The sequence below is a fragment of the Mya arenaria genome, chromosome 4 (assembly GCF_026914265.1).
Source record: "Mya arenaria isolate MELC-2E11 chromosome 4, ASM2691426v1".
NCBI lineage: Eukaryota > Metazoa > Mollusca > Bivalvia > Myida > Myidae > Mya > Mya arenaria.
The window spans coordinates 41,005,402-41,030,165 of NC_069125.1; the positions used below are offsets into that span (position 1 = coordinate 41,005,402).

Here is a 24,764-nt window from a genome sequence, read left to right on the forward strand (position 1 = left end):
ATACGTGTCATAACCCTACACTTGGTAGAAGTAGTATGTATGACTTTGTGCTAATACGTTTCATAACCCTACACTTGGTATATAAGTTTTATGTATGACTTTGTACTAATACGTGTCATAACCATTCACTTGCTATATAAGTTATATGTATGAATTTGTACTAACACATGTCCTTACCCTACTCTTGGTAGAAGTAATATTTATGACTTTGTTCTAATACATGTCATAACCCTACACTTGGTAGAAGTAACATGTATGACTTTGTACTAATACGTGCCATCACCATACGCTTGGTAGATGTAACATGTATGACTTTGTACTAAAACGTGTCATAACCCTACGCTTGGTAGAAGTTATATGTATGACTTTGTACTAATGCGTGTCATTACCCTACACTTGGTACAAGTAACATGTATGACTTTGTACTAATACGTGTCATAACCCTATATTTTGTAGAAGTAACATGTATGACTTTGTACTAATACGTGTCATAACCCTACACTTGGTAGAAGTAATATGTATGACTTTGTACTAATACGTGTCATAACCCTACACTTGGTAGAAGTAATATGTATGACTGTGTACTAATACGTGTCATAACCCTACACTTGGTAGAAGTAATATGTATAACTGTGTACTAATGTGTTAAAACCCTTCACTTGGTAGAAGAAGCATGTATGGCTTTGTGCTAATACGTGTCATTACCCTATACTTGGTATATAAGTTTTATGTATGACTTTGTACTAATATGTGTCATAATTCTACACTGGGCAGAAGTAATATGTGTGACTTTGTACTAATACGTGTCATAACCATTCACTTGGTAGAAGTTATATGTATTACTTTGTACTAATACGTGTCATAACCCTACACTTGGTAGAAGTAGCATGTATGACTTTGTGCTAATACGTGCCATAGCCCTACACTTGGTAGAAGTAACATGTATGACACTGTGCTAATACGTGTCATAACCCTACACTTGGTCGAAGTAGCATGTATGACTTTGTGCTAATACGTGTCATAACCCTACACTTGGTAGAAGTAGCATATACGACTTTGTGCTAATACGTGTCATAACCCTACACTAGGAAGAAGAAGCATGTATGACTTTGTGCTAATACGTGTCATAAACCTACACTTGGTAGAAGTAACATGTATGACTTTGTGCGTAAACGTGTCATAACCCTACACTTGGTAGAAGTAGCATGTATGACTTTGTGCTAATACGTGTCATAACCCTGCACTTGGTAGAAGTAGTATGTATGACTTTGTGCTAATACGTGTCATAACCCTACACTTGGTAGAAGTAGCATGTATGACTTTGTGCTAATACGTGTCATAACCCTACACTTGGTATATAAGTTTTATGTATGACTTTGTACTATTACGTGTCATAACCCTACACTTGGTAAAAGTAACATGTATGACTTTGTGCTAATACGTGTCATAATCCTACTCTTGGTAGAAGTAATATGTTTGACTGTGTACTAATACGTGTCATAACCCTACACTTGGTAGAAGTAATATGTATGACTTTGTACTAATACGTGTCATAAACCTACACTTGGTATATAAGTTTTATGTATGACTTTGTACTAATACGTGTCATAACCCTACTCTTGGTAGAAGTAAGATGTATGACTTTGTGCTCATACGTGTCATAACCCTACACTTGGTATATAAGTTTTATGTATGACTTTGTACTAATACGTGTCATAACCCTACACTTGGTAGAAGTAATATGTATGACTTTGTACTAATACGTGTCATAACCCTACACTTGGTATATAAGTTTTATGTATGACTTTGTACTAATACGTGTCATAACCCTACTCTTGGTAGAAGTAATATGTATGACTTTGTGCTCATACGTGTCATAACCCTACACTTGGTATAAAAGTTTTATGTATGACTTTGTACTAATACGTATCATAACCCTACACTTGGTAGAAGTAATATTTATGACATTGTACTAATACGTGTCATAACCCTACACTTGGTAGAAGTAACATGTATGACTTTGTGCTAATACGTGTCATAACCCTACACTTGGTAGAAGTAATATGTATGACTTTGTACTAATACGTGTCATAACCCTACAATTGGTAGAAGTAGCATGTATGACTTTGTGCTAATACGTGACATAATTCTACACTTGGTAGAAGTAGCATGTATGACTTTGTGCTAATACGTGACATAATTCTACACTTGGTAGAAGTAGCATGTATGACTTTGTGCTAATACGTGTCATAACCCTACACTTAGTAGAAGTAGTATGTATGACTTTGTGCTAATACGTTTCATAACCCTACACTTGGTATATAAGTTTTATGTATGACTTTGTACTAATACGTGTCATAACCATTCACTTGCTATATAAGTTATATGTATGAATTTGTACTAATACATGTCCTAACCCTACTCTTGGTAGAAGTAATATTTATGACTTTGTTCTAATACATGTCATAACCCTACACTTGGTAGAAGTAACATGTATGACTTTGTACTAATACGTGCCATCACCATACGCTTGGTAGATGTAACATGTATGACTTTGTACTAAAACGTGTCATAACCCTACGCTTGGTAGAAGTTACATGTATGACTTTGTACTAATGCGTGTCATTACCCTACACTTGGTACAAGTAACATGTATGACTTTGTACTAATACGTGTCATAACCCTATATTTTGTAGAAGTAACATGCATGACTTTGTGCTTGTACATGTCATAACCCTACACTTGGTAGAAGTAATATGCATGACTTTGTACTAATACGTGTCATTACCCTACGCTTGTCAGAAGTAACATGTATGACTTTGTAATAAAACGTGTCATAACCCTACGCTTGGTAGAAGTAACATGCTTTGTACTAATACGTGTCATGGTAGAAGTAACGTGTATGACTTTGTACTAATACGTGTCATATTAGAAGTAACGTGTATTTCTTTCTACTAATACTTGCCATGTTAGAAGTATAGTGTATTGCTTTGTACTAATACGTGCCATGTTAGTAGTAACGTGTATTGCTTTGTACTAATACGTGTCATGGTAGAAGTAACGTGTATTTCCTTGTACTAATACTTGCCATGTTAGAAGTAACGTGTATTGCTTTGTACTAATACTTGCCATGTTAGAAGTATAGTGTATTGCTTTGTACTAATACGTGCCATGTTAGTAGTAACGTGTATTGTTTTGTACTAATACGTGCCATGTTAGAAGTAACGTGTATGACTTTGTACTAATACTTGCCATGTTAGAAGTAACGTGTATTGCTTTGTACTAATACTTGCCATGTTAGAAGTAACGTGTATTGCTTTGTACTAATACGTGTCATGGTAGAAGTAACGTGTATTTCCTTGTACTAATACGTGCCATGTTAGAAGTAACGTGTATTGTTTTGTACTAATACGTGCCATGTTAGAAGTAACGTGTATGACTTTGTACTAATACTTGCCATGTTAGAAGTAACGTGTATTGCTTTGTACTAATACGTGCCATGTTAGTAGTAACGTGCATTGTTTTGTGCTAATACGTGTCATGGTAGAAGTAACGTGTATTGCTTTGTACTAATACGTGTCATGGTAGAAGTAACGTGTATTGCTTTGTACTAATACGTGTCATGGTAGAAGTAATGTGCATTGCTTTGTACTAATACGTGCCATGTTAGAAGTAACGTGTATGACTTTGTACTAATACGTGCCATGGTAGAAGTAACTTGCATTGCTTTGTACTATTACGTGTCATGGTAGAAGTAACGTGTATTTCTTTTTACTAATACGTGTTATAACCCTACGCTTGAAATTGGGGCCGACCAGGCTCAATGTGCGTCATCCCCGGTTAAATTGGGGCCGCCCGGGCTCTGTGCATGTTCGGTTACAATGAATCGCACAGGTTGCATCCAAGTGAGGCTCAAAGCCTTGACTTAGATGATGACCTTATCCGATGATAATCATGGTTGAGTCCGAGGCTCTTCAAACCAATGTTATTACGTTATGGATATACATGTTAATAACTTCACACAGATTAGTATTCTCTTTGACTTTTGACATTCACCTACATTGTATATCTTACTAATTATGATTCTGGTGTTTCCAAAGAAGCAATTTATATTATTCAAGAGAAAGAGAGATAAAAAACATACATTAATACGACGAAGTCTATATAGTTAGAACAACCATCTAGTGTTCTTTACAGAAATCACTTACGTGGTAAAATAAATGAGGTAGACGAGAAGAGTAAACCATGTGTGTTGCAATCATTATAATTAAAAAATAATTTCAACAATGCTTTGCCGGATTAAGAATTCTCGTTTAAGCATCGACACGCAATTACCGCCTTCAGCTGCGTTCCTGTTGGCTTTGAGTTATGAAGAAAAAAAGGTTTTCACTATATATTTCTGATTCTATGGCATCTGACATAGATCACAACAGGATTCATTTGAGGGCGATTCGAAAAGTACATTAAAATAGTAGCATTTAAAGTGATCTTTACATCATGTTTTATGATATGAATCAGGCGTAGGAGAAATTAATTCTCGGTATCTGATGTAGATTATCAATGAAAAGAATATATCAATGAAAAAACATACTGCATTCTCTGAGCGCGATATTGTCGCCACAGTTTAGTGTTTAATTACATAACTAACAAAACCAACCCGTGGCTGGTCGCTTTCCATTTAATAATACGAGGGTCAGTCGTAAAGTTTCCGAACTGACCTAATAAAATTCGCATTTTTTATTCAATCGTTTAAATACTCAGTTATATTAAAATACGACAAGTTATAGTCAGGTAAACAAAAACTTACATATTATGTTTGATGGATATACATATATATTTTATTTAAATTTATTAATGTTCTTAAGGTATTACGGAGCTGTTTGAAATCTTAATACTTAGAAACAAAACATAATTGTAGTTTAACTCGAATCTTTAAAAAAATTAACATGTATGTATGATTAACGGTATGGTTCAAAAATAATTAAACATATATCTAAATATTTTCATTATTTTTCTTAATATATTGTGTTTTAACGAAACCAATCAAACGAAGGGAGGCCATTATGGTACAACTGTTCACAGAGTCATTGTTCTTGAATTCTTCCTAAAACGAGAAGAATTAGAAGAAAAGTTTATTGATTTGCTGAATTCGATTTAGTTTATGAAGGGCCATAACTAAAAAAATATTTAAGTATGAGTTATTGAAAGCAAATGCAAATAAGTTTGAAGAAGATATTTTATGATTTCATGAGTCCTTTATGAATTTGCCAGAATGATTGTAGCAATTATTTGACTGACATGTCCGAACATTGACATTTTAATACTGCTAGTCGTTTAACACTAGTGATTTCCGCCAGCGTTTTCGATGACCACTCCAAGACAGTTCACATTTCTATCCTACTTTTGTTAAATAACATATTCATGAACGAGTTCAGGTATTTTGTGCAATGCATCTTAATGGTTTTTAACTTTTTTTCTTTTATTATATTTAAAATTAGTGAAACTGTATGTTTACAGATCTAATTAACGTTATGAGAAGTAGTACGCCCATTTCGGGCTTTCTGTAACTTACAAACACAGGAAATAGTTCAACCGCCCGCTTTTGTCCATGTAACTTGTTGATCAATATACTACCACTGGTGTGTACTTTTGTTTTAAACTGGATAGGAGAGTTGACTTAACCATAGTTTTGATCAGAAATGAGCATGCTTTTCAAATACAGGACAGCTAAGTATCATGAATTTAAATATTGCCGTTTACAAGTTTATATATTAGAGTAATTTACTACATCTATGTAGCTAGAGTATTTTACCACGTGTTATAAGCAACTCACCATTCATATCAAAGTACTTCATGAGTCTATAAGCAGCCTGGTCTACATCCATATATTTGCTGTCTGGATCAGTAGATCGCTTTCCCCAAGTCGCTAGGCCCGTCCAACGACGTTTTCCCCAGGCACCTAGGTTCACCCAAGGTTGTTGCGTGCGATATCGCTTGCCCCATGAGGCAAATTTCGACCAAGCTCTTTTATCAGTATTAAGATCATCGCCTGAGAGTCCGTTCCTCTTCCCCCATGTCGATAGTTGTGACCACTTTCGCTTATCCATGCTCTCGTCGTCCCGTTTGCCCCATGATGCGAATTTAGACCACTTCCTCTTGTCCTCACTCAACGTGTCATTCTCATCAGATGCATCGTCGCTTGTTTCACTACGCTTACCCCACGATGTAAATTTAGACCATTTTTTTTTGTCCATATCAGAAAGCTCATCCGCACGTTTGCCCCATGACGCAAATTTTGACCATTTTCTTTTTTCGGCATCTGTAAAGTCATCATAGTTTCGTTTTCCCCATGTTGACAAAGGGCTCCATTTTCGTTTATCAGCGTCGTGTAAGTCTATCGGTCGGATGCCTGGAAGTCTGTCGTCAAGTGTCAAAGTGTCATCATCTCGTTTTCCCCAAGAATGAAATCCACTCCATTCACGCTTATCACTCTCCATTGGCATATCACGTTTACCCCAAGATGCAAACTTCGACCAGGCTCTTTTGTCGGGTTCTATTTGAGCAACTTCATTATCATCACCCCTTTTTCCCCATACAGAAAACGAATTCTCAAACCCCCGTTTCCCCCAAGATGCGAATTTTGACCAAGCACGTTTCAGCTCGTTATTTGAAACAAGTTTGTCGTCCGTCAACTGATTACCATTTGGAAATGTTTGAGCGCCTGCAAACGTTGAGTCTGCTAAGCAAAGCTTTTCGGACAATAAGGAAATGACTGCAGTTAGTAGGATAGTCCATAGGCACTTGGAATTTGGTGTCATCATTCCAGCGTGGTGTCTGAAATAAATAATCACACATTTTAAATAATTTTGGGTGCATTCTGATCTTTTTTAAATTTCTTTTTTATTCAAATGTTACGTATAGATATAACAAGGGTGAAAAGGTACTTTATACAATATGGTTTATCGTATTGCGTTTTGATCCGGGGGAGGGGTGTATTCATCTCAAAAGGTATTTTGAAGTCGGATATGAAAATCTGGGGTTTAAATCACACTTAAGACACCGCAATAACATAACAGATAACATTTTAATGACGCACTATTTTGATCTCTGACGTCATTTTAACATCGCGCAATATAATACTGATTCGACATGACGTCAGCAGAGTTGAACACGGACGAACTACTTCGTGATTTGAATTGCTTGAATGGTTATGTTGTGTATATAATTCAGCATTTTATAAGTGGAATGTCTAATCATAAGCTAGTTAAACTCATGTACCGTCTGTATAATGTATTGTATTCTGACATTTAGATATGTGATTCTTAAATATGACTGAAAAAATGAATTTTGCATTTCTAAATACAATGGACCTAAACGTAAAACCAACAAAATGATCCTTTCCAAGACATGTGTCAGCTCGTCATTTTATCCATCAGAATCAGGACGGTGGGACGATTAATGGAGTAACGATGACATTCAGCAGACTGAAAAAAGTGTTTTCGATATGAGATTACATGAAGGCCGACAAAAACTCCCGAGATTTTGAGCGTCGTTATTTCCAAGACGGACAGAGAACGGCATGTGACCAGACCCATTAATATCGGCCAATCATGTAAATATGACACTCGTCTTCAATCTAATAGTAATATTAAACTGTCATTGATGTCTAGATGGGATGATTCGCACATACAACACCGCCAATTTCTATTCGGCATGGGGTATTAGTACGCCTTGTCTGACTGCACTATATAGCGATACTACGTAATTTACTTGAGCGAGTTGAATTTCAGAGAATTGTTTTGTTCGCAGGTGTGCGAATAAGACATCTCTATTTTTGCACAGATATGCATTGCAAGATATCGGTTACGTGCACTTCGTAGTAACAGCACCAAACAACCAGAGTTCTTGAGGTTATACACGAGCGCTATGTCTGCGGGCGACGTTACATGGTACTATGTTGTCAAGGATAACGTTCAATATATAGCGTATGCAAATAGTGTTCAGATTTATCCGTATGGTTGTTATTGAACGGTTAGGCCAATCCTACTAGTTATATGTCCGATATCAGAGTTAATGTGCAGACAAAACAAAGTCTCTCAAACATGGTACAATTACCGCTTGATAATGTTTTCTTTACTTTAAGGTTCAAATTCGTAAATACTACAGTTATGTTCGAATATGAAAAATAATGAGTATCTATAATTGTTGCGGAAGTTGGACAGAAGTCTAGCTTCAATAATGAGCACATTGCAATAACATTAACACAGAACAAAATGATGCCTTTGCATGTTACATCATTTCAAATCCGGTTAACAAGCACTGAATAGCTAACGATCTAGAATCCATTTACAAAATACCAGAATAACATGGGCGTAGGTCAACTAATTTCTGTGTCTGTGTCTGTGTATGAAAGGCTCAATATCTCTCATTTGAGATAAGGAAATATCATGGGAGGTTCTCTGTTTGATTTTGTTAATGAATTATGAAACAAAGGCAAGAGATACAATCACAACGAATGGTGTAATTCAATTGCATGTATATCGAATGGAACAAACGATTCCAATTAGCCAAACATTCTTCTTTCACAGAGACATGGCCCCAATATCACGAAAATACTTAAGTCAAATCTCAATCTCAGTCTCAGCTCATTTTAGCACATAGCATCAAAAAATAAAAAAATAAAAAATCATGTATGTTTTTACACCTTTTAAAAGCGCATTGTACTATAGAATATTTTGAATAAAACCTTTGGTCAGGATTCCAAGGGGAAAATATTCTACAGCCAAAAATATATTTGAATAGAATTCACTGTTTTTTAGGAATTACTCAAGTATATTTTCTGCTCTGGAGATAGATTTGTTTGAAATATTAACACAATCTTTCAAGAACATGTCTATCTTATCTTACCGCTGTTACAGAGAAATATTCATTCACTGTTAATTGGCATTTTTTGTCACGTATTTATATTGGTATTGTTTGGTAGATGTTGAATCAAAAAGTCATAAGAAATACAGAATCAAAGGCGTATCACGATATACTTTTGCAATGATATGAAGAGGTGAATATGATTCTTGTTTGTTTGTTGAATGAAACTTGTTGAGGCTAATTGCTGCTCTAGACATTGCCATTGGTATGTTTTGCTACTGAAATGGTTTAGATATTGTTCAGTCATATTGTTCAGTCATATTGTTCAGTCATATTGTTCAGTCATATTGTTCAGTCATATTGTTCAATTGTTCAGTCATATTGTTCAGTCAGTCATATTGTTCAGTCAGTCATATTGTTCAGTCAGTCATATTGTTCAGTCATATTGTTCAGTCATATTGTTCAGTCATATTGTTCAGTCATAGTGTTCAGTCATATTGTTCAGTCATAGTGTTCAGTCATAGTGTTCAGTCATAGTGTTCAGTCATAGTGTTCAGTCATATTGTTCAGTCATATTGTTCAGTCATATTGTTCAGTCATATTGTTCAGTCATATTGTTCAGTCATATTGTTCAGTCATAGTGTTCAGTCATATTGTTCAGTCATAGTGTTCAGTCATAGTGTTCAGTCATAGTGTTCAGTCATAGTGTTCAGTCATATTGTTCAGTCATAGTGTTCAGTCATAGTGTTCAGTCATATTGTTCAGTCATATTGTTTATAAGCCAGAGCTAAGCATCATGCTCAATTTCGACATCTCTATGAACTACAAGTGTAGAGGATTGTTGTTGCCTATAGTGTAAGATAGTATTTTATTTCACGAGCAGTCATAGGAATTATATTTTCACGAATGATGCAGCCACGACTGTAAACATTAATTTTCTATGATACCGACTGAAATAAAATACAATCTTATACTAAAAAATAAGCACAGTTTATTTTATGATCTTGTTCGGATATTTGATGATATTTAGCTTAATTTAGCTTATTTAAGCTTTAACTGCATATCCGTGCGGACACCCCAGCCACACCGGAACAGCACATGCAAGAATTGTATTTGCTTATCATAAAACAGAACAGAACAGTTTATTTGGCGGTTTATATAAGTTGTTTAACTAGTTGAGATTTATTACAGTAACAAAATAGTAGCAAATGTTAATCAAAAGAATTAGTACGTCCTTTTACAAGTTACAACTATTAAACATATTTGGATTAGTACGATAATTTAGATCTAATATTTTTATAGAGGAGCCTGCATTCAAGCAAAAAATGAAATTTGTCTTCTAAGACATTACAATGTGGGCAAAGTCTTTGTTCCAAAATTGTATCATTCCACCTACCAACTTCTATATTTAACCGATGCGACGATAATCTAAGCTGGCTTAAAGCAACTCTAAATTTCTGTACATTAACACACTTAAGATAGGGTTTTAATTCAAGATTAGAAATATTCTAATGACAATCTGCTGTTTAAATTTGAACATAAAAGTCTCGTATTCTTTGCTTCAAAATTGACACAAAACCTGAAATATTACCAACTTCTTGTGTAAGCCACACGTGATGTAACCCTACAAATACAACGAAAATTACAGGGAAAAGCCCATTAGTTAGATATTCAAATATAAACCCTGTTTAGAGGCACATGGTAAGGGCCCAAACAATACTGAAGGTGGGGGACGCAAACGTACACACATTCCAAATAGGAAATATGTGTTATTCCAAACATTGTTTTGTAAATATTGATTGGCTATTTATTGTTTCTGTTGATTCAGACAACAATAGGTACCTAACAAACTATTTTAACAGTGCATAAATGCAAGTACGTCGCCATTATACTTTGGTAGTGATGGTTAACAGTGTTATACACGTGTATATTAATTAGATTTTCCAAGGCTGTTGGAGTATGTTTGATGGGGTTTGATCACTATCCTTCTCAGAACAACCGCCTGATGCGTTTAAAACATCATTGTGTGCATGCTGGGATCTCACAAGGCGTAGAAATGAGAGGAAGTTTCTACACCATGCTTGGTATGTATGTATTTTGGGGCGGAGGCCTTTATGTACTGAACAAAGTTGAGTTGAGTTGTTGACAATCAGACATATGCTCAGATTTTGTGGTAGAACGTTTGTGATTATCGATTTTGCCAATGCTGGGTGAATTTTTATGGGTTAGTCAGGCAGTTTAAAGATATATAAAAATGATGATAAAAGTACTGTTTATTTTTTTTTCGAGCACTACATCCAAACGAGATTAAAGGATCTAGCGGATTCAGCATTATAAAATTGTGTTGGAAAATGATGATCAGTTTCATATTAAAACGAGAGTTTTGTCTTTTTTTCGCAAGTAGTTTGTATAAAGTCATCCATTCTTTTTTATCCAAAGAAAGTACAACTGAGTCTCGGGACACATTTCACATTTGCATCTGTAATGACCCCATTGGTTGAAATCGCTATATGCATTAGTTCAAACAGACTGTAGGTAGTTGTCGTAAAACAGTCATAATTATAAATCTACGAACAGGAAAAAAGAAACAATAGGATTCACGATTGTCAAAATATTAAGTTTGTTCTGCGCCTAACCTCTCAATAAAAGGTATGTAATATGTGAGCACCTGTTTTAGCACAATATTATAAAATCAAGAATTTCAGTATTTTATTTTTGCATTGTATAATTGCTGGGACTTGTCTGCTTATCCTTTCCCACGAGCTGCGTTGCTAATAAAAGAGCGCCCTGTTAGGCCGTGACGGAACCTCGCCTCATTTTGGTTTCAAACAATTCTGGTAGGCTTAAATTTGCAAATTTTCGGCAGCGGAATTCAACTTAAAATCAGAAGGGATTCGAAGTGTTCAGTCCATGTGGGAACGCATTATGGTGTCAACACAACCTTGGTGGTGAACATCACCATGCGTTCACTTTTTTATTTACGAGTGTAACATCATTGGTGCTATATCATCAAACAGAACGAACTTTGCTCGTATTTGGTACTTTTTAATATTCTCTATGCTGATATCTGTTCTCGTTCGGGGGTTACGGGAAATAGAAGACAGGCCATTTCAATCCTGAAGTAAATTGAGGTTGTTTCCTTGATCTTGGCATGGTTATCTAGGCTTCATCTAGCATGCATATGTGTTCATTAGCCGCCTTGAGACTATGTTCGATGGGTTCTAGCTTTGTCACCGTGCCATGATCATTGTTTCTAGATGTTTGTACTCTCAAGACATTCGAATCATATATGCGTTCGCTGAAATACTTAGGTGGTACACATTCAAGATCCATATAGGATGCGGTTATGCCATTATTGTTTCCCTCAAAATTGGGTAACGTTCTATCCAGAATTCATGAATTGTTTTTGAATCCGGTTTGGTCAAACATTTGTCATATGTTCGTGAATTGCTGAAATATGTTATAAATTCAATATAGGTCGAAGGCGGCCTTCGGGTTCACCCTAACTATCCTTCTTTTGTTGTGGGAGATTTCCCTTCGACTCGTAACTTAAGTTTCCATGGATTTGTTAAACATCGTCAAGATATTCAACAAATACTTCTACATATGTGACATCATTTTATTTATTATTTGATCTAAATTGAGACTTAAAGTAAAAAATTCACTGTCTGGCACTTTGATCACGTGTAAATTTTATCAGGGTTCAGCTTCGTTGTGTTCTGTTCTGTTTAATTCAAAGCTTTTACGAAGCTATTATGCAAGTTACAAGTTCCAACGCAATCGCAGAATAATTTCATCAATTATTCATTCCGAGGTGTCAACCACATGTTTCCCTTGTATCTACCATTCATTGACTGGTGCACCCAAAGGACGAACATGCTGGTGCTGACGATGAAATACGGTGAAAATGCTATCGGAGTAGAATCATGCATTCGAGATTGTATTTGGGGCAGTTTTCACCTAAAATAATTGCAAGCATTTTAAGTTTCTGATTTAATTCGTTATCTAAATTTAATCATTTAAAATGATTTTGTTATTTTCGAGATATTTTGTTAACATGTAGCTTTTACTTCAATTACAATTCGTATTAAGATGATGATATTCGTTGTTAAAATTGTAAAATATTTTTTGATCTCATAGAAATAAAAAGACAAATCAATAGGCGTTCGGTTAGACTGGTTAGTGAAAACAGAAGTTCAATTATTGCAAAATAAAAAGTTATTGGACGTTATATCCCAAAACACTGTTCGAGTCGTTAAACCCAGAATACGAAGAGTAAAGAAAAAATGTGAGTTAAGAAATAGTTACTTAAATACATCAACAACAGCAGATTCTTCCACTTTTAAACACTTCCATAATTATATTCGGCAAACCAGCATGGTTTTAAACTGTTTTTCTTCTTTTACAGACCAAATGATTCTACCACAAACAATGATCCGTCCCTAGTTCTGGCTTCCATAGCTTTAATGTATTTATTTTATGTTTACTACACATTGAACACATTCCGAAAGGTATTATATAACGTGTTCGCTGAAGTCTTTGGCTAACCCGTCCCCATTCCCACTCACTCATCTACCATATTCTTCCTCTTTTCACGCAAATACTTCCAAACAGTTTACATTATTTATCAAAGTATTCTTCTGCATGAATTGTCACATCAAAGGAGACATCGCATAAGATCGTTTTATTCATGTACGTGAAGTTAGCGGCCTAGCGGCCTAGCAGCCTAGCGGCGTGAAGTTAGCGGCCTAGCGGCGTGAAGTTAGCGGCCTAGCGACCTAGCGGCCTAGCGGCGTGAAGTTAGCGGCCTGGCGGCCTAGCGGCCTAGCGGCGTGAAGTTGGCAGCCTAGCGGCCTGGCGGCCTAATTATATTTTTCTATTTCCAAGCAATTGTTAATGCGTTTTTTTTTAAACAATGATAAATCAAAGTTTTTTATTCATATAGTTACATAGCGGCCTTAAATTGTTATCTATTCAGAATATTTTTCTTTACCTTTTATTCTAAAACAATAAAAAAAAAACGCATTAACAATTGCTAAGAAATAGAAAAAAATAATTAGGCCGCTAGCTTCACGCCGCTAGGCCGCCAGGCCGCTAACTTCAGGCTGCTAGGCCGCTAGGCCGCTAAGCCGCTAGGCCACTAGGCCGCTAACTTCATGTACATGTTTTATTCTGCAACATTATCAATATAGGTTAATATACATCAGATACACTGCCTCACTACATTGTGTCTATAGTGTATCACCTATGGATATTTACAATGTTTGTACGTCTTCGCTTGTATTATATGTAGCTATTAATATTGTTTAAAGGTGTCTTCGTTTATCCATTACTACAACCAGTAAATCAGCATAACTTCTAGTCGAGTTCACCTTTGTTCTGGCTTGTGCGTTTCCTGAAGTGTCTCTGACCTCTCTTTGTTCTTTTGTAAAAACAATTTTAATTTCCACGCGTCAACAGGCGTCATTTGTTTTATGGTGTTTTTTTTTTATTATATCTGTTTATTTAAAATTAAAATGAAGATACCAAAGACTATTAAGAACTTACTACTTGTCATTTTTAGCAATGTTCTTTGTCACAGTCAACTATTTAAGGAATGAATTTCGGGGTTGATGTCATTATCGGGGTATGAACGAAATTGGGCTGGTCAAAGTGTGTGGACTCCACGCGTACTTTGACCATCACAATTGCGTTCATATTCCCGATAATGACATCAACCCTGCAATTCATTACTTATATTTACACCAATAGTTCATTATTTCATTCAATAATTGTTAAAAAAATACTTCATTTCATTTATGAAAACCTTTCAGTAACCCTTTCTTACCCATTCTGTAAATAGAACGACCCGACGGTAACCGGAAGCATTTTTTTCAAATGCCGTCACAATAACGCGGGAAAAGTTCAACCACTTGAAATCACTTTTAAACGTAAAATGTAAACACTTATGGCAACAATACATTTAAAATTTAAAAAAAATAACACTTTCTAAAATGTTGATTTATATTTTACGGGACCTGCTGACACAATACAAACAATAACAAGATCAATATTGCTCATGTATATTGTTATGCGATGAATTGCGATCCGAACATATCCGAAGATGATGCGTTCATCGATTGATGAACGCAATTGCCGAAAGGCTGTTTATCTAAGGAATGGAAGTTGCAGTGTAAATATAAAAACGTATGTTGATCACAGCATAAACAATGGTAGTGAATTTCGGTCGTATGTTTTCAGTATTTTATTTTGTTTGATTTAACTAAGTTTTAAAACAAGATTAGCATTGGTTTCTAGTTTCTTACTTTTGTAAATAGATATATGGTGTCCAATATGTGTGCAATGATTTATGTTGTATATATACCGATTTAAGATGTTGTATTAGTTTTGTATAGTATTATTTTGTGTGTGCTATAGTCTCGTATAACTCATACACTAAATGGCAATGCATGGTTTAAGTATTATGTGATGTATATATGTTGTATTGATGTAATAAACAGAATATATGGTCTGTGACCCCCCCCCCCCCCCCATTACATCCTAAGTTCTCCTTCAGTTTCTACCCGAGTCCTGCAGTGCGTATTATATTTAACGACTTTCATTGTCTGCGTACCGAATCATAGTTTGAGTGTGTTTGTTCTTTCATCAAAGAGATCCTGAATAACACGTACCAAATTTTAGGGAAAGATCATATCGTGTATGAATATAAGGATCTTCCATGGTATCGAGTGTTCCGACCCGAGCGTAGGTTTTTATGCGGAGCCGAATTTAACCTATGATACTCGAGCGGCCATAGTAGATGTTATTTCTCCCACGTCAGTTTTTACAAATACGGTAAAAATGTATTTTTTTTTATATTTTTCCACATACGGGCACTTTTTATCATTGCCCGTGGCCAAGATAAGGATTTCCAGCATGGTCAACTATATGGATTTATTTATCTGGGGTGGAAGAAAACGGTTTCTGCTTACGTAAACCTTCAACTGAACACTGTGAACCCTACCAGTTCGATTAAAATAACATGACTAAAATAACATGTCGTCTCAAACATTGGCATATTCACCTATAAAGTATTATTTAGATTCGTATTTCGCTGAAACGGTGATGAAACAGTATATTCTATAAACGGAATAAACGATACTTGTACTTCAAGTTGACAATATGTAGACTATTAAATAACAAATAAATTATTCACCAAAAGAGAAAAAAAGGCACAAGAGTGCATGGTTTGAATCCAAGTCGGTCTTGTTCTCAAAACTGTGACGTGGGTATGTTTTTTAAGAGTTTTATCTGCGAGAAATTTCTCGGAATGTCAAATGTCGCCTGAAAATGTATTTAGGTCTGGTAAAAATGATATTTAGTTCTTTGAAACAAATGGCTTTTCGTCGGGTACAGTGCTTTGGAATTGGTAAGTTTCATGAACAGCCGGTGTAATCGTGCCTGTTCGGTGCAAAGAAATATAAATGTCTTTAATGGGAACCAATATTTAATCACATGGAGTGGGGAGCGTCTTTCTATATAAAGTAGACGTTCAACTGGAATTTATTGTCACAAGTCATTCGGAAAGGTCATTACTTTTAATCGTCCAGTACCTGATGCGAACTGCTAAAAAAACCTCTCCAGTAGACTCTGAAAGTTTGTGTTTGTCAAATATCCACACGCCGAAGGCATTAGTGTTTAATTGAAAGTTCCCTTCATTTCCTTTCATTAATTACTGTCTCCTAAATGTGATCGTCTTCAACCTCATTCATCATAAAACCAGCAGCCACAAATCATTCCTTAATGACATCTGCTTTAAGGACATTTGTGATGTTATTTCATAAAAGGCAAAATGACCTACTGGACGCTTTAATGTGCTGTTAACTAACATCTGAGAAATAGCGTTCCTTTTACGCACGTGGTTTAAGCGGTTTATGTAAAAAATGAAAAGTCAGTCAAACTTTATTGCATGTAGAACAACAAAAAAGTTGTAAAGATGAGATCAGGTGTCGATGAAAGACAGTTGTTTACAATAAAACATTGAAACGTGTCTTTCGTTTCTGGGAAACAGAAAAATGATTTTAATTTCTGATAATTTAAAACCCACGCAGATCCCCTTTAAAGTAATTGAAACAATGTATCATCTTTTTTGCCACCATCTACAAACTAGGGTATTTTGAATTATGCACTACTAAGCTGCATGGAGAAATGCAATTCGTTTGAAACTTGCAACATAAAAAACACTTTATAATACAAATCATGACTGGACGCTCATATGAAAAAGGTCTGTAAAGCATCAAAAGATTTATTAATAATGTGTGTTTCAAAGACAATACAATCTGTCTGTATTTTTAAACGAGATGTCGAGTTCCTACGAACTCATAATAAAAACAAAATTCCTGCAGTTCGATTGAATTATTACACTCGTTGAAAATAGCTTCAAACAGCGAAACACAAACACATAAAGATTAAGAGCATTTGTGAACGAGTGTCCATTACATATGCACTATTAACTATAAAATGGTTTAGACAGACTTAAAATTAGCGGTGATGCTGCATGATCATTGCAGAGTGCTAAAGCAGAAAAGACACGCAGATATCGTAGAAAAGAGCAGGGGGTGCAGAAAAGACAGTCAGATGTCGTAGAAAAGAGCAGGGGGTGCAGAAAAGACAAGCAAATATCGTAGAAAAGAGCAGGGGGTGCAGAAAAGACAGGCAGATGTCGTAGAAAAGAGCTGGTTGTGCAGAAAAGACAGGCAAATGTCGTAGAAAAGAGCAGGGGGTGCAGAAAAGACAGGCAGATGTCGTAGAAAAGAGCTGATTGTGCAGAAAAGACAGGCAGATATCGTAGAAAAGAGCTGGTGGTGCAGAAAAGACAGGCAGATATCGTAGAAAAGAGCTGGTGGTGCAGAAAAGACAGGCAGATATCGTAGAAAAGAGCTGGTGGTGCAGAAAAGACAGGCTGATTTCGTAGAAAAGAGCTGGTTGTGCAGAAAAGACAGGCTGATTTCGTAGAAAAGAGCTGGTTGTGCAGAAAAGACAGGCTGATTTCGTAGAAAAGAGCTGGTGGTGCCTTAATAGTTTGCATTGGACGGCAGCTGATATAAATTTTATCTTAAATGAGTTCTTTATGTTTTAACTGCCAAGTATATAAATATTGCATTTGATCTTTCAAAAGGATAAACTATACTACAGCATCCTCCTGGCATAAGCTAATATAAACGCTATGTATCCGTCCATTAGACATCTCAGACCCCTGTTTTCTCTTAATATTTTGTTTCATTTTTGTCCAGGGAAAATGTCTGACGAGCAAATAGAATAAAAGAGAAATCAAATATAAAAAAAAAATATGTTGGAGTTTATTGTTCATCAAAACTGCATAATGTTTCCTAATAGATGATCATTTATCAATGGAAAATGCCTTCAAAAAAGTTTTTGCACAGATGCTAGAAAAGTGGTTTTAAAAACAAAATGGGGATAATTTAAAAAAAAATTCTACTATGGTGATGATTTTCAATTTGTTTTTCTACTATTCTGATGATTTCCAATTTGTTTTTCTAGTATGGAGATGATTCCCAATTATTTTTTCTACTATGGTGATGATTTCGATTGTTTTTTTACTATGGGGATGATTTCCAATAGTGTTTTGTACTATGGTGATGATTTTCAATTGGTTTTTCTACTATGGGGATGATTCGCAATTTGTTTTTCTACTATGGGGATGATTTATATTATTTTTTCTACTATGGTGATGATTTCCATTGGTTTTTCTACTATGGTGATGATTTCAATTGGTTTTTCTCCTATGGGGATATTTTCCAATTGATTTTTCTATTATGTTGATTATATTTTTTCTACTATTGGGATGATTTCCTGTTGGTATTTCTACTATGGGGATGATTTCCAATTGGGTTTTCTACTATGGGGATGATTTCCAATTGGGTTTTCTACTATGGGGATGATTTCCAATTGGATTTTCTACTAAGGGGATGATTTCCAATTGGGTTTTCTACTAAGGGGATGATTTCCAATTGAGTTTTCTACTTTGGGGATGATTTCAAATTGGGTTTTCAACTTTGGGGATGATTTCCAATTGGGTTTTCTACTATGGTGATGATTTCCAATTGGGTTTTCTACTATGGGGATGATTTCCAATTGGGTTTTCTACTTTGGGGATGATTTCCAATTGGGTTTTCAACTTTGGGGATGATTTCCAATTGGGTTTTCTACTATGGTGATGATTTCCAATTGGGTTTTCTACTATGGGGATGATTTCCAATTGGGTGTTCTACTATGGGGATGATTTCCAATTGGGTTTCCTACTATAGGGGATAATTTCCAATTGTTTTTTTTCTATTATGGGGATAATTTGTAGTGGGGGGTTCTACTATGGTGATGATTTCCATTGGTTTTTCTATTATGGTGATTATTTTCATTGGTTTTTCTGCTATGGTGACGACTTCCAATTTGGTTTTCTACTATGGGGATAATTTCCAGTTGGTTTTTCTACTATGGGGATGATTTGTAGTGGGGGGGGGTCTACTATGGTAATGATATTCATTGGTTTTTCTACTATGGTGATGATTTCCAATTGGTTTTTCTACTATGGTGATGATTTCCAATTGGGTTTTCTACTATGGTGATGCTTTGTAGTGGGGGGGGGGGGGGGGGCGGGTCTACTATGGTGATGATTTCCAATTGGGTTTTCTACTATGGGGATGCTTTGTAATTGTTTTTTTTACAAAGGGGATGATTTCCAATTGGGTTTTCTACCATGGGAATGATTTCCAATTGGGTTTTCTCTACTATTGGGATGATTTCCAATATCACCAAAACGAAAATAAACATCCAAAGAAAAACACGAACAGTATCTAAACGTGGTCAGTCTCCTTGAAAATCACCACCACCACCACCAACAACAACAACAACAATTACAACAACACTGTTCTAGCATTGGTTGTGCCCATTATCTAAAAACATAAACTTATTGCATTTTTCCTACAACGACTGGTTTGCTAAGTTTGCTTTGGAAATATCACTAAAGGTGAGGTTACATAATTTTGAACGTTCAATGATGTAGATATATTCATACATTGTTTCATATTAGCTATTATAGCTGGACTAGAGTTTACAGAACAACGAGCGAAAACAGCTAGGGCACAAGCTTTTAGTTACAAACACACCTACCTTGATCTAATGTATACATAATGACGGTCACTGGGCACAGGGACAAGCTTAGTTGAAAACACACCTACCATGTTCTTGTTTATACAGAATGAAGATCACTGGGCACATTGACAAGATTAGTTCAAAACACATAAAGTCAAGAATAGTTTAATCATATTGGAGATCACTGGGCACATTGACAAGATTAGTTCAAAACACATCAAGTCAAGAATAGTTTAATCATATTGGAGATCACTGGGCACATTGACAAGATTAGTTCAAAACACATCAAGTCAAGAATAGTTTAATCATATTGGAGATCACTGGGCACATTGACAAGATTAGTTCAAAACACATCAAGTCAAGAATAGTTTAATCATATTGGAGATCACTGGGCACATTGACAAGAGCAGTCATGCCCCCACCATATGGCAGAGGGGCTAGATAAGCTGCAAACACACGTGCCCATGCATAGTTTATTCAGAAAGAAAACCACAGGGACAAGCTTAGTTGCAAACACGTACCCTTGACTAGTTTTTTTTATAAAACGACACCCACGGGGCTCTGAGACAAGACAAGTTGCAAACACACCTTCCCCTGTCTAGTTTCTTCATAACGATGACAACAGGGAACAGTGACAAACTTAATTGCAAACATACTTTTAATACCAGGTCTAGTTTATTGGTAAAGACGTGAATACGTGCTTGGCGGGCTGCTTTTGATATTGCGACCTTCGTGATAAGTACGTAAACATGAGCTTGGCGGGCTACTTTCAATATGGCTTCCTATATGGTAATAACGTTAACACGAGCTTGGTGGGCTACTTTCAATATGGCTTCCTATATGGTAATAACGTTAACATGAGCTTGGCGGGCTACTTTCATTATGGCTTCCTATATGGTAATACCGTAAACATGAGCTTGGCGGGCTACTTTCAATATGGCTTCCTATATGGTAATAACGTTAACATGAGCTTGGTGGGCTACTTTCAATATGGCTTCCTATATGGTAATACCGTAAACATGAGCTTGGCGGGCTACTTTCAATATGGCTTCCTATATGGTAATAACGTAAACATGAGCTTGGTGGGCTACTTTCAATACATGAGCTTGGCGGGCTACTTTCAATATGGCTTCCTATATGGTAATAACGTTAACATGAGCTTGGTGGGCTACTTTCAATATGGCTTCCTATATGGTAATACCGTAAACATGAGCTTGGCGGGCTACTTTCAATATGGCTTCCTATATGGTAATAACGTAAACATGAGCTTGGTGGGCTACTTTCAATATGGCTTCCTATATGGTAATAACGTAAACATGAGCTTGGTGGGCTACTTTCAATATGGCTTCCTATATGGTAATACCGTAAACATGAGCTTGGCGGGCTACTTTCAATATGGCTTCCTATATGGTAATAACGTAAACATGAGCATGGTGGGCTACTTTCAATATGGCTTCCTATATGGTAATAACGTAAACATGAGCTTGGCGGGCTACTTTCAATATGGCTTCCTATATGGTAATACCGTAAACATGAGCATGGTGGGCTACTTTCAATATGGCTTCCTATATGGTAATAACGTAAACATGAGCTTGGCGGGCTACTTTCAATATGGCTTCCTACATGGTAATACCGTAAACATGAGCATGGTGGGCTACTTTCAATATGGCTTCCTATATGGTAATACCGTAAACATGAGCTTGGCGGGCTACTTTCAATATGGCTTCCTATATGGTAATACCGTAAACATGAGCTTGGCGGGCTACTTTCAATATGGCTTCCTATATGGTAATACCGTAAACATGAGCTTGGTGGGCTACTTTCAATATGGCTTCCTATATGGTAATAACGTAAACATGAGCTTGGTGGGCTACTTTCAATATGGCTTCCTATATGGTAATAACGTAAACATGAACTTGGCGGGCTACTTTCATTATGGCTTCCTATATGGTAATAACGTTAACACGAGCTTGCTGGGCTACTTTTGATATGGTGACATACATGATAATAATATTAACATGAGGTTTTCGGGCTACTTTTAATATGGTTTTCTTCTACGTTCTTTACTCAGCAAAAATAGAAACGTCCCTCCATATTTCAGGAAAGATTTATCGAAAATCAAAAGGGTTACTTTTATGAATCAAAATAGAAAAACAAGTTCATTCATTTCTGTATCAAAACCAATAAATAACATCTGGCTATCTTGTTAACTTTTCGAGAGATAACCGGTCAAGGGAGGTAGGGGTCAAAATCAAAAATCCCAAAACTCAGAAAGGTGTTATTGAATGTTTAGAGATGGAATTTCAATACGAAATGTGGCGCATCCAGAAAATCTCTTTAGCACCGAGTGTGGCCACCATTTGCATGAATACATGCAATGATCCTACGCCGCATCGACGTAACGTAACGCAATACCAGTGCGTTGGGCAAATTCCTCCACTCCTGTTGTAACGCCCGTGTAAGATCGCGAACATTGTCAATCTGATGGTTAGCTCGTGCTTTGCGGCCCAGCTGATCCCATGTGTGCTCAATGGGGTTAAGATCCGGGGAAACCGCGGGCCATGGCATGACGTTGACATTGCTGCAAGAATTGAGTGGTGACCCTGGCTACATGAGGGCGGGCATTGGCATGCATCAATGTTACACCAGTACCATGCTGACGAATAAATGGTAAGGCATATGCATTTAGCACGTCTGCAACATAACGCTGTGCATTAATGTTGCCCTGTACAACAAACAAATCTGTCTTACGGTTTCCCATGATCCCACCCCACACCATTACGCTCCCTCCCCCAAACCTGTTCTCAACAATGCAACAATCGGCGAATCTTTCATTTTTACGTCTGTATACCCGTAATCTTCCGTCAGCATGACTAACTGTGAACCGAGATTCATCGGTGAACAAAACTCGGTTCCAGTCAACCCTTCTCCAAATCAGATGACGTCGCACCCATAACAGCCTGGCAGCACGGTGACGTTGGGTCATTATCTGACCAGTGTACGGGCGGCGTGCCCTGATTGGTTGGGCGTTACGACGCAACCGGTTGCGAATTGTCTGCCCTGAGACACCGTATTGCTTAGCAGTGACTGTCAATTGACGTTGACGTAAATGCGTCAACGTAATGAAACGATCTGCTCTAGTCGTTGTTACACGAGGCCTACCAGGTCGCTGCCGGTCGTGAACAGCCCCAGTCTGCTGGTACCGGGATGCAAGACGATTAATCGTCTTCCGACAGCACCCGAACCGACGCGCGACTACCCTGGCGGACATCCCAACCGCAAGCATCCCAATTGCCGGATTTCGCTCGTTTTCGGAAAGCCGTGCACATCGAAAACAGTGAAAAAATAAAGAAAAAAAATAATTTTCAGAATAGCCCCTATCGCATGAATGGTACGACATGAACTGAATCAACATATGGATGACATGTATAGCGTGCACGTGCAAAACGTGCAAATGACCGTTGCGGTTACTGGCCGATATGTAAACCGTCGGGTATCGGGTAAACTGTACACGATCGTATTCTGAACATCGCCAGGTTTTAAACTACATGTACATTGAACATGTAGCAACTACACAGACAAGGCTTCGCCGGCTATAAAACAGGGACGTTTCTAGTTTTCCTGAGTATATGATAATGATGTCCGAAGCGTATCTTGCCATAAATAGCCGAATGTGCTCCGATTGATTTCTTTAAGTCACTGCGACTGGTAAATGTAAAGAATTGAATTACGTTGCAAAAAGGGTCATCTGTGCTGTTTTCTTCCGAAACCATCATCAAGCAAATTGAATGTTTCGAAATACTATAATAAAATATAAAACAGAGAAAATAAAAATGGACTGTGTCATATGTTTCGGTTAACCAGTCATTGGACCCATACCCTTTTAGTACAGCAATATGAATAGTAGGGAGGATTTGTAGTTAAGTTCACAAATGTCATTGACTTATTTTAAATTCCATTACCAGCCCCTCGTTAAGTCTACTCGGTGAACAAAGGAAATATCATTATTTTGAATTCCCATGTAAATAGAGATTAAAAGTATCTTAATACGGCGGTCGATTGCAAAAAGTAAACAAAAAATCATTTGAGGAAATGCCAAGGAAAGAAAATCTCGCAATTAAAGAAGGTTGGTATTAATGATCATTATTTCTAGACATTTATATGACCCAATACTTAGATATTATAGTTTTAAATGAGATCCACGTCATCCTTAATCATCATTTGGCACACCCGTTGAAATATATTACGATCTTACACTGAAACAAACAATTGCCCTCAATATTTTAATACGTACATCATATCCTTGCAGTATAGATATATTTCATCATTTAAAAAATGGAACCAGTATGGAAAACTCATTAATCTTAGCAGATATATGAATTGCAACAGTTTAGTCCTACATGAAATTACACATCTTATCAGCCCGATGATATATAAATATATACGTTATATCAGACTACCTTTTTGTTTCTGTATTGTTTGGCTTATTGTGAAAATGAAGGCATTTGTTCGCCACGTACCAAAAGTGTATATTGTTTTACTGTTACCGTACCGTAAACAATGTTCGTAACAGCATTGGGACAGATTATTTTACTTCGTCATCTGTTCTTGTTCTTGTTCTCGTTGTTTAATATGATAATCTAATAGAACGTTTAAACCCCCAATCATCTCCTGATATACTGATCGTTCCCATGCGGAACTCCTCGGCCATTTTTATCGAAAACAATCTCGGCCTAAGTCAACTTTATGAC

At 36.5% G+C, this 24,764-nt stretch overlaps 1 protein-coding gene across 1 annotated transcript in view; it reads right to left on the minus strand.

Annotated features, from left to right (window-relative positions):
* Positions 1-24,764, minus strand: part of LOC128232200 (prothoracicostatic peptides-like) — a 42,763-nt gene that overhangs the window by 13,060 nt on the left and 4,939 nt on the right. The window contains exon 2 of the mRNA XM_052945612.1: positions 5,834-6,834. Within this exon, the coding sequence (XP_052801572.1) occupies positions 5,834-6,821 (988 nt within the window). The 5' untranslated portion in view covers positions 6,822-6,834. The remainder of the gene's footprint in view (positions 1-5,833; positions 6,835-24,764) is intronic.